The sequence below is a fragment of the Propithecus coquereli genome, unplaced genomic scaffold, assembly GCF_000956105.1.
Source record: "Propithecus coquereli isolate 6110/MARCELLA unplaced genomic scaffold, Pcoq_1.0 Scaffold253, whole genome shotgun sequence".
Lineage (NCBI taxonomy): Eukaryota > Metazoa > Chordata > Mammalia > Primates > Indriidae > Propithecus > Propithecus coquereli.
This window is the reverse complement of record NW_012148097.1, coordinates 2,062,291-2,074,071: the sequence shown is the minus strand read 5'-3', so window position 1 is coordinate 2,074,071 and position 11,781 is coordinate 2,062,291. Positions and strand designations below refer to the sequence as shown.

Genomic DNA, 11,781 nt, shown 5'->3' with positions numbered 1-11,781 from the left:
AAAATATTTGCTCTCTACACATCTGATAAAGGGCTGATAACAAGAATCTATCTAGAACTCATCTTAATCATTTTTAAATGTATAGTTCAGTAATGTTAAGTATATTCATATTGCTGTGACACAGATCTTTGTGACTTTTTCGTCTTCCTAAACTGAAACTCTACCTACCCATTAAACAATTTCTCCTTCCCTACTCTCTCCAGCCCCTGGTATCCATCTTTCTACTTTTTGTTTCTATGAATTTGACTACTTCAGATACTTCATATAAGTGGGGTCATACAGTATTTGTCCTTTTGTGTCTGGCTTATTTCTCTTAACATAATGTACTCAAGGTTCATACATGTTGTAGCATGTAACTGAATTTCTTTCCTTTTTAAGGCTGAATAACATTGTATTATACATACATACCACATTTTATCTATTCACCATCTATGGACACTTGGATCGCTTCTAACCTTTTGGCTACTGTAAATAGTATATAATTCTTTCCTTGTATTTTAAATGCCCCTGAGACAGGGACTGACTTTCCCTTATTCCATCAAAACAAAAGCCAAGTAAATTTTAGAAATTCTCCTATCAAAATGGTACTTAAGTTAAATTACATGTGGAGAGACACAGGGTACACTGCAACTTTTCCCATAAAGGGCCTAGAACAAAGCTACCTTTTCACAGGCTCTTGTAAAAGGATGAGCATTGTGGGCAAGATATCAGTTTTATTCAAGTTTTAACCACTGTCTATGGCCTTGGAATGGATATCGCAGTGACTGACAGCGAGAGAAGGCGACCACTGTTCACTAGCTTCTCACTTCACAACAGCACCTTCACAGAGTTATCGGTGGGCATTTCCCTTGACTGAACCATAAAGTAGGCAACAGAAGTAAAAGTAAGTATGGCTTTAGAGGCTCTCACTACCACCATCCAAGATGCCAGTTACCCATGTTTGCTGTTACATGGAACCTAGAAAAACTGAGAGGTCACTTCACTCTAATGAACGGTGATTGTAACCCATAGCTGTAAATGCGCCCTAACTATGCACAGATACATTAATTCTTACTGGGTCTCAAGATAAGAGTTGCTACGCATTTAGGATTTAGCTGAATATTCCCGAAATCATAACCTTAATTTCGCATGTTCAAGGGACTCTCGTCAGAATCTAGAAATCTAGATTGCTGCCTTCCCATCCCCGTTCCCCATTCCCACGGGTCCCCTTTCCTTCTTCCTCCCTCACAGACACGCGGCTATTAAGCGAGGTCTACAAAGATTACAAGTCTATTTCAAAATGCTTGGGAAATATTCTCACAAAATCTGTATCAATTACACAGGAGCGAAGGCTCCCGGGTGATGCTGGAGCTGAAGGTCTTTAGAAGACACTCAGAGTAGCAAGGTGCTGGTGCACAGGAAGCAGACACAAAACAGGGTCCCCTATGGTTGTTTAAAAAGCAAAGGGGCACGGCAAACACAGAGCGGTTAACTGATAGTTATCCTGGCTAGGGCCCTACAGGTAGGAATCAGAAGGACTACCTTTAGAACAGCAAAATGGAACAGAGAACAAAGATGAAAGCAAAATCTGGCTGACTTTCTTGCTTATCATTCTGATGTGAAACACCAAAGAAGCCCTGCTTATTGTCTGACATGGAAATCCTTCCGCACTTCCTTGCTGCCCAGATTGTTCGAGAGCTGTCTGTCCGACTGCACACAGCCCAGCTTTGTCCCCCCTTTCTGGCTCCAGCTGGCATGGACACAAAAATCCTCTCCAACCTTTCTGATCCCACGTGGGAAGCAGACAGGGAAGCTAGATTTAGTGGGTGCTACTCCAGAACTTGCTTTCAACAGAGAGGATGAATCCATAAGAGCTGCCAGGGTCAATCTGTCTTTTCAGAATTATCTTACACTAAAATAATGGCAGTTTACTGAGTATCTCTCCTAGTTCTGGGATATATGATATGAGGGATATTGCTGGAAAGAGATTTGTGACTGACAGACGGGATCATAATTTTCAGGGGGAGAGTGCTCCAAGAATGGTAAGGAAAGAACAAGCGTATGTTTAACTTTTATTGACTGGGCCATAATCATGGAGAATGGGCGAAAGGAGGCTGACTTGCTCATCACGAAAGAAAAGCCATCTGCCTCTCCTTGAGATGAGAGTGACCCTTAGCAGCTGTGTGAAGGCTAATAAGAAATGCTGATGTAGGCTGGGTGCAGTGCCTAACACCTGTAATCCTAGCACTCTGGGAGCCTGAGGATGGAGGATCACTTGAGGTCAGGAGTTCAAGACCAGCCTGAGCAAGAGCAAGACCCTGTCTCTACCAAAAATGGAAAAAATTAGCCGGCATGATGGTGCCCACAAAAAAAAAAAAAAAAACAAGAAATGCTGATGTTAGCTAGGGTCCTTCAGGGTTGTCACAATGAAGACTACACATCTTGCACATTAAGGATGTGAAGGAAGAGTGTATGACCACTGAGGAGAGGCTGAGCTAGGTTTATGTGGTCCTTAAATATCTTGGGAACAAAATGGGAGATGATTTATCCTTTAGTTTCTGCTGACTTAGAAGCTCATGTCCTTGAACTTCTGAGCTTGCCTTAGGGAATTAGAAGACCTGAGCTCATGTCCAGCCATGTGGCCTTGGACAGGCATCCAGATTTCCTGCACCTCAGCTTCTCTAGCCAGAAAAACAGAACATTTTTGTTCAGTGACTTCCTTTAAAATCTGAAAAATCTTACGAGGCTTATGGGGCGGGTGGGTATCATTAGCACCGCGGCTGATTGACATGACTGAGGAAGCCACACTCTGAAGAGCAAGTAGAGAGCAGGGGAAGCAAGTGCGTTTGAGGTTAGAGGATTTCAGCGGAAGTGCTGCCTTATGGTGTGTGTTTCTGGCAGCTGGAAAAGTGGCCATGGGCTTCGTCATCCGTGGAAATGTGACACTGAGAACCATGTGCACCCTGGTGGGGTGGGATTGGGTACAAATGCTCAAGTGGAAGAGAAGCTTGATACGAAGGGCATCGCAGCTCATGAGGGTAACATGTCAAGATCCCCATCAGATTTCTGTTTTCTTTTCATAGTTCATTTCTTTAGGAGGGAGGTTCTGGGTGGCCAGTAAGACACCATATTTTGATGGTCTAGACCCCTTGACTGAGGTGTAGATCTCAGGGGACAATTCTTCCTGCATTCGTTCAGTCAACAAATAACTTGTTTGGAGTCAACTCTGTGTGGGGCTGTTCTAGATCTTGTGGATAATGACAACGACAAGCATGTGCATAATGCTGACTGTATGCAGCATCCCTCCAGGGGCTGTGCAAGTATTAGCCCACTTGATCTGCACCAGCACCCACGCTGTACTCCTGTGCAGTTTGCATCAGGCACTGAGCAGTTACCATCTGGCTTAGGCTCACTAGCTAGCAGGCTGAGTCAGACTCTAACACAGGCAGGCTGGCCCCAGAGCCCATATTCTTGCCCACCAGGTGACGATGACAGGCCAGGCAAGAATCACAACCTTGTGGCCTCTTCTGTGTCACAGAGGAGGGAGAAAATAGACAAGGCAAGGAGTAATGTTATCTTAGGTGCCGGTAAGTGCTGTAAGAAAAATGAAGACAGGGCGAGGGAGGGCGGCTGTTCTAGGCAGTGCAGGTGAAATCTGAACACAGGCCAGGCTGGAAAGGGGAAGGGAGTGACAGGAAAACCTGGGGAGGGGCTCCTCCAGGCAGAGGGTGCAAAGGCTCTGAGATGGGAACAAGCTGGGTGTGCACTGGGGCAGTAAGAAGGTCAACGGAATAGTGTGAGTGAGGGAGAGGAGAGCAATGGAGGCCTCTGAGGACCTCATAAAAACTTCAGATTTTATAATCGGGGCGCTATGAAGCCCCTGGAGGGTGTTAAGCAAGGGAGTAGCCTGATTTGATTCTTTTCTTTCTTTCTTTCGACAGGGTCTCACTCTGTCACCTGGGCTAGAGTGCAGTGGCCTTGTCACAGCTCACAGCAACCTCAAACTCCTGGGCTCAGGAGATCCTCTTGCCTCAGCCCCCTGTACAGCTGGGACTACAGATGTGCACCACCATGCCCAGCTAATTTTTAAATTTTTTTTAAAGATGGGATCTCGTTCTTGCTCAGGTTAGTCTCGAACTCCTGGCCTCAAGCGATCCACCCAACTCGGCCTCCCAGAGCGCTAGGAATACAGGCACGAGCCACCACACCCGGCCTGATTCTTTCTTTTGAAGAGATCACTGTGGCGGTGGTGTGTGGGGAATAGACCCTGGGGTGGCTGTGGGGCAAGTTAGAAGGCTACTGCATCAGCCAGTGCAGCAGTCGGTGTGAGGAATACAGGCCCTCCACCTCATTTTAGACATGTAGTCCAAAGTCAACTTATACCAGCTTGTAGAGCGGTGGCTCAGGGGTCACCACATCTCGTACTTTGACCACGGCAAATGCTGCACGTGGATTCAAGAACAGTCCTGATATGAAAGGGAAGTGAGCAGAAATTTCCCAGATGCTCATATATGAGTACGTAGCTTTCCGACAGACTCAGAACAATTTCATTTGTCAGGGCCCCTCTGAGGAAGTGATAACATGCAGCTCTACGAGGTACTGTGGAAACCCTGGCCCTGACAGTAGGCAACCTGCATCCCCCCATCAGGGAGGTGCAGTGGCTGGGCTGTCCTGGGGAGGGCACCCTCGCGCTGCACACCGTCCAATGCTCAGTGACGTTCGCCTCTGTCTTGAGTGTGGACTCACCGGGAAGCAGGATTGAAGGATGAGGGCCAGTCTAGTCTTTTTTGTTGTTGTTGAAAGGGTAGTTTTAGCATTTCAAAGCAAGAAGCGACACAGACAATTAGACATCACAGAAGAAATGGTGGCAGACATGATTTACAGGTCCCTTTTCTAAGCGGCGTATACTCTGAATAACTTTACATTAAAGACAAAACCTGCCTGCTCTGGAGATGCTTGCCAACCTCTACACAGAGAAAGTGCCAAAGAACCGAATCTTTCTGAGTTTATGCAAAATAAGGACTCAGGGTGCTTGTTTTTCTAAGTTCCACTGCTGAAGGATTCTATAAAATTCAACCGCTGGTGACTGGAAAATGCCATCGTTCTAGACTTTCCAAAATGTCAACTCGGATATCTGCCACTCTCAAAGCATGTGCGAACGTGCAGATCAAGTTCTTTTTCCGACTACCCTATCACCTTCTCATGCCTTTACTTAAAGATCATTTCGTAGGCCTGTCCCAATGTGGCAAAGTTATTCCATTGCTAGATAACTGTAGAGCTCAAGGATGGTTATTAGAATCTGAAATGTTCCTCTAGAAGGAACTGTTCCATTATGTAGGCGACATAACAGGACTTCTAATCTTGACATAAAATGAAAACTACAGTTTTGAACATTGCTTCCTTTTTGAATTCTGTTTAAAGATGGGCTTGAAGGATCAGGGAAAGACTGTGATGCCACGTCAGCCAGGCTGGCATCTCCTAACGATACTAAAGAAGCCCTTTCCAAACCCTAGAACAGAATTTATAAAACTAGCAAGGGGTTTTTTCCCCTTTACCCTTTATAAACAAATTTATTGCAATTAAGAGATAAAAATGAATGGAAGCAGAAATGGAGCTTATGGTGTGGGTTGCTAAATCAAAGAAAAACAGCAAAAAGTGTGATTATTAGAGAGCAAGAAAGCCAGTCGATAGAAGGCTGCGTTAGCCTTTGATGCTCTAATTACTCTTGCGGACAACAGACACATCTGACCACCCCGGAGGCCATGCTGCTGCACACGCCCCACCCACCTCGTGAGAAAGACAGCAAGCACAAGTCAAGGTGGTCCCTGGAACTTCCACAAAATCAAAACAAAACACCTTGCAGGGTCCTTTATGGGGTCAGCACTTAAGCTGCTGTGCTTTCTACCATCTGAACGTGTAGAGTACCTCCCATGTGACAACATAATTCAGGTTCATCACCCATGATGGTTTCTTCAAGGAAAGGGCAACATTCTATTTATTCTGAATTATGATTAAATTCTAGGAAAGTGAAGATATATTTATACTTCAAAATATGTCTAAGTATACACATGCAATACATCTTACAAAGGCTTAGATTAAAAAAAGTTATACTCAAGTGTCTCATACTTAAAGCATCAACACTTCGTAAACTATGAGAACTCAGCTTCCCAGAAAGATGCATTCCCTGGAAATTATGGAAAGCTGATATTTTCCTTTATGTTCTCCCTGAGTTTGATTATAGGAGACTTCATCTTTCTCTGTCTGTATCAGTAAAAGGAACAGAGTTTCATGATCCTGCTCTGTAAATCGCAAACATCAAAAGCAGTGATGTCTAATCAAGGGGGATATGTCAAAGCTTAAGGCTCTTAATGAAAAACAGCCCATCATTGAAACATCTTACCTGTCGACGAATTATTCCAAGGTCTCTTTTGGCTTTATTCACTAGGGTTTGAATTTCTACAGGATCCTTCACATTTTTATTTTCTCTGAAGGCATCTCTTATCCTCCTGACAGCATACGTTCTAAATGAATTCACAGGAAAAAAAAAAGAAAACATGTCAGCATGTCTGAGACTATCCTTTTAAATGAATTTAAAAGCTTTTCCCTTAGAATTAACTGCCTAATCTTCCCCTATGGATAATCCACTTTGATCTTTTCTCATGGGATAGCTGATCCATTACCATTCTGGGATGACTAAGCAAACAGATTGAGGAAAATAAATCTATACTAAATAAGTCACATACAAATGGCAAACTGTTACTGAAATGCTCCTTAGATTACTGCTTCTTTAGTGTTATTCACGTCTGGCTTCCCTCCATTAACATGGGTAATTGAACCTTTAGTGTACGGAGACAAATCAAGACTTCAGAGGTTAAATGATGCATCACAGATGCATGTATCAAGATAGTGATCTGTGCCAGACTCAGGCTCGCTTTCCAATCCCTGCACCATCTTTTGGCTCTAACTTCCCGTTCTGTACCATAAAATGTGAGGCTTTTGTCCACATTAGGATTCCACTGCAGTTGAAACTGTGGATTTACGCCCAAACGCTTTTCTCCATCTTGAAAGCGCATACATCTGTTCACATCTACCAGCACCACTGCCAACCAGATAAAGATCATTGGCAGCACAGGACAGCAGTTCCAGAGCAAGGCTTTCGAATCAGACAGGCTTGGTTTGCATCCTTGCTTCATTTTCTACTGTTTGCGTGAACTTGGGCAAGCTTCTTAACATAAGGCCATGTTTCCTCATCTGTTGAAAAGGCATCATACCGCTCAGTGCTGCTGGGAGGATTAGGCTTTATAACGTGTGTCTGGAATTTGGCCCAAAGCCTGGCACACAGAAAGACTCAATAAATGAAAGCTATCCTTGTTGTTATTCTTGTTATACCTCAATGCAATTGGTATTCCCCTTTCCTCAGGTCACAGACTCACCTTCGTTCTGCATCCTTGGGATCATACCATAGTGTAGAGAGGGTAGAGTGGTCGGGATAATTAGCCACAACAGACAAATCAAGTGTCCTTAACCAGACAAATTCCCACACTCAGATGGCCGTGGTCTTAACTCCCATGCCCACCCCATCTACTCCAGATTGGAAGACAAGAGACCACGGAGAAGCAGCCTGAGTCGGATATGTCGGAGGTCATCTGGTTCAGTCTTTTTAATAATCACTGATGGCTCTGCTTTTAACTTGAAACACCAGTTAAAGAATCCATGTGATACTATTAGTAACATTTAACAAGAGAACAATGCAAATAGAAACAAAGAAATGACAGAAGGAGAAATCAATTTCCTTGGGAGTTAGGGGGTAGGTGTTGGGAAATGCATATAAATTATAGGGAAACCTTATTTTAGAGAGGACGAATTTTGTTTTAGACAAACTTTTCTAAAGTGAAAAGAAATTTTACATTAAAAATTTAAATGCCAGTAGTATTTGCATTTAAAAGCAAGAGTAACACTAAATTTTGTAACATTAGGAACCACAAAAGGGAACAGAAGAGTTTAGGAACTCACACTTTCAGAACTTAAGCCACTGCTGAGACTTTGATCTTAACCCTCCCTGAACCAGCTGGCGTGTTTGCAGGAGTGTTCAGTAGCAACATTTAAGGGCTACAAGGACTGGAAATGAAATCCATGCCCTAGCAGCCTTCAGGTAGCTGGCGCTAATTCACTTATGAAGGGATATGGGAGGATTTTACTAGCAGAATAAATCAGATATAGATTCTCCTCAGGTGCAGCTGCTAATCTAACAAGATTTTAGATAGCAGCTAGGTAAATTAACAGCAACGTCTGGCGTGCTTTCTTGCTCAGTGTAGAATGGTCATTTACATATTAATAACAGCATCACTGTTCTTCCTCGCACCCACACATTCCTCCAAAACAGTTTCTTTTTTGGCAGTCATGGCAGCAGAGGGGACAAAAATAATTTAATTCTAATATTTTGTTCCATATGCAAAATTGGCTTTATAACATAAATTGACCTCAGGGAATCATCCATTGTTTTAATTCTTCATTCGGGATGCTGCATGGGCTTTTTGGAAAAACGAAATGGGCAATAGTAGAAATCACTGAACTCATTTTTCACTATTCTCTAGTCCAGAATAGCCAGGAAGGAAAAAGTACTGCTTGGAATGTAAAGACCTAAGTTCCTCCCGAGTTTAAGGAAATTAGAAAATAGTTTAAGACACCCACAATTTATATCGACTGAGCTCGAGGTCTGGGGCAGAATATTCCGCCGCACATGCTTGTTTGTCTCCTCAGTTCTCCCAAGTCCTTGCCTACACAAATGAAGCTCTAGATGTTAGAATCAAATGTGTCTAAAGCAATCAACAGTCCTGGTTCCAATTCTGGATGCACCTTTGAAGCGAAGGATGTAATGGTTCCCTCTGCTCTTTCTTGCTCCTTCTCCTGCACCACTTAAAGCATGAGATATTACTCTCCGCACTGAGGGAAGACATTTCACTGGCTCCGAACCACAAAAGTAGCTACCACTGCATTTATTTCTCAGTTGTATGAATTCTTATTTCAAATGATCACAATTTTGGAAAGGTAAACACAAATCTGGCTGAATCCTTAAATTTGGTGGGAGAGGGCTCACCACCAATTATTTCAATCCTACCCCTGCCCTGGTATTTATCATTTGCATTTTTTTTCTTTTTGTCTGCTATTAAGGTAAACCATTTATCCTTGAACACATTCTGGCTATCAGCCTCTTGACTATATCTTGACTATAAACATTTCAAAGATAAATGTGCAGATGCTGCAATGAAAATGGCACCCAGCTGCTACACAATGATCCTAATATGAGTCAGATGCTGTTTGAAATAAGGCATGAAAAATTAATACAGAAATGGCAACAGAACCAAACATGAGGAAGCAGACCAGATCCACAGACACATGAGGGCGATGCAGCTCACACAGACACTGCTCTCCCTCCCCTCCTGAAGCCTGGGAGGTTCTTAGCGCTGTTCTGGGCAGGAGATTGCCACTGGCTTTCCTTCTCCACCATGGCCTTTGCCTTTCAGCCTGCCATCGGATCCCAAGTGCTCTTGTATTGGCTGTCCTTTCACCACGGCAAGGATTGTACTTTCTGAGATTCCTCCACTCATGCCAATTTCCCAGGTGCAAAGCAACACAGCAGGCAGTAATGACGCTCCTTAGGGCTGAGGTCCTGCTTCACTTTCTCCCCTCCCAGAACCACTGTGGGACAAATGCAGGCCACAGTCCCAGCCTCCAAGCACTTGGAGGCTTACATCAGCTTTAGCATCCAACGTGCGATCTGGAAACCAGCTAATGTAATGCCTCTCATTTCTGTCATTCTTTATCAGCATCACAAACACCGATTTCTCTGCTTATCCATCCTGTAAACATATCTGTGCCTTTTCCGGCTTCTCTCCAACTCCAAGTCAAGTATCCTTTTCTACTAGCCTCTTTGGGACCAGCTGCCATCCACCTCCAACTACTTGGAAGGATGTGTCCTCCACCCACTCGCCTTAACTGAAAGGTGCCCTGCCCTGACCACAGTGCTTCCTTTACAGTCACTAAGAGGGAGCTGCTGAATTCTAGCATGCCTCCACGTTCCACGGGCCCAGAGCAGAGAGGGCTGCTGCTGGATCCTGCCGCTGCTTCCACAGCATCGTTCGCCCTTATGACGTCTCTGAGGCTACGCCATCTGACTACACTATGTATGCACGCTTCCACGACACTGCTCTTTTCACTTCTGGAGGTCAAGTCTAAAGATTTATGAAGTCTTAATATTTAAAGGGCACCCGGGGCATACACAGATCACCAGTTTTAGGTAATTTAAAAAATTATCACAATTTTTAATAAAAATAAGATCTTTTCAAATCAACAATTGTCCTGAATGACAGCATTTGCGATCTTTTACCGAGGTATCTATATTTGCTTCACTGATGGAGGGCTCACTAGTCAGCTGGTTTCTTCTCTTGGTCTGAGATCTAATAGCTACTCCTTCCTACTCTCCTTTTGGGGGCTCATCTCATCTGGCTGCCACACATGCTGCCTTCTCCAGGGCCACTGTGTGGATCTGTTTTATTTAAAATGAAGCCTCTGCTGGTAATTGTGCCTGTGTCCAAGGTTTCAACTATTTTTTATATATGCCATTGGCTACCGGTATTTCTCTAGCCCAGACCTTCCTTCTAAGGTCCAAATCCATATAACCCAATTGCCTTTTGGACTTGTCAGCAAAAGTACAGATTCTTCAAGTGAACACATTCGAAACTTAAGTCACTACCTTCCCTTCTCGTTGGCCCTAATGGCCAGTATTTCCTCCTACAGGTAGGAGCATCTTCATGCAGCCAACTGCACAAGTCAGACACTTGAAGGTTCATCCTAAATTCCTTCCTTCCCGTAAATCCCTCTATTCAGTCTTGGTGTAGGCTCTTATCTTTCAGACTAATGCAACGGCCTTGGGATTCAGTGTGTATGTGTGTGGTGTATGATAAAATGAATCATAGTACCCGCAGAGAGAAAGCTCAAGGGCCATTGGAAGGTCATAAGCACTCTGGGCAGATAACAAAGTGAACAACACAGCAGAAAGCTTCCTTCTTATAAATGCAAGCTCCCACTAGAATGTAAAACTCACATAGCAGGGATTTTAATCTTTCTTGCTCACTGCTCTATCTAAAGTGCCTGGCACAGAGAAGGTGCTCAACAAATATTTACTGAATAAATGAATTTATCAAAATATCCTAGGCAATATCAAAACACCTTCAAGAAAAATACCAATAATCAATAAGGAAAACACATGAAGAAAAAGAAACTGCAAAAGAAATGGAATGAAAGAGGACTTGTGGCACAAAGACTAAAATAACCTCTGAAAGACAATGATTATAAAATTCACAATTAGAATTCACCCAAGAAATACATACTAAATGCCTATTATGTAAGCACTATGCCAGGTGCTGGGTACACAGTAGAGAACAATAAGGATATTAACCTCAAGGTCTGGTAGGTGATGAGATCTCTAAATACAGAGATGAAATAGGAGACAAGAGCCATTCAAAGAGAACACAAAGGGGCCAAGGGGACTTGCTGGTGTAATGGAATGGTTCTTCTCTTGATTGGGAGGTGTTTCCACGGGCCTATACATTTCTTAAAACATTGCCCTGGTCACAATGCTCAAGCCTATAGTCCTAGCACTTTGGGAGGCTCAGGTGAGAGCAGTGCTTGTGCCCGGGAGTCTGAGACCAGCCTGAGAAAAAGTGAGACCCCATCTGGACTAGAAAATTAGCTGGGTGTGGTGGCACACGTCTGTAGTCCCAGCTACTTGGTAGGCTGGGG

At 43.7% G+C, this 11,781-nt stretch overlaps 1 protein-coding gene across 1 annotated transcript in view; it reads right to left on the bottom strand.

Annotated features, from left to right (window-relative positions):
- Nucleotides 1-11,781, bottom strand: part of LYRM4 (LYR motif containing 4) — a 209,783-nt gene that overhangs the window by 143,415 nt on the left and 54,587 nt on the right. The window contains exon 2 of the mRNA XM_012646999.1: nt 6,380-6,500. Within this exon, the coding sequence (XP_012502453.1) occupies nt 6,380-6,500 (121 nt within the window). The remainder of the gene's footprint in view (nt 1-6,379; nt 6,501-11,781) is intronic.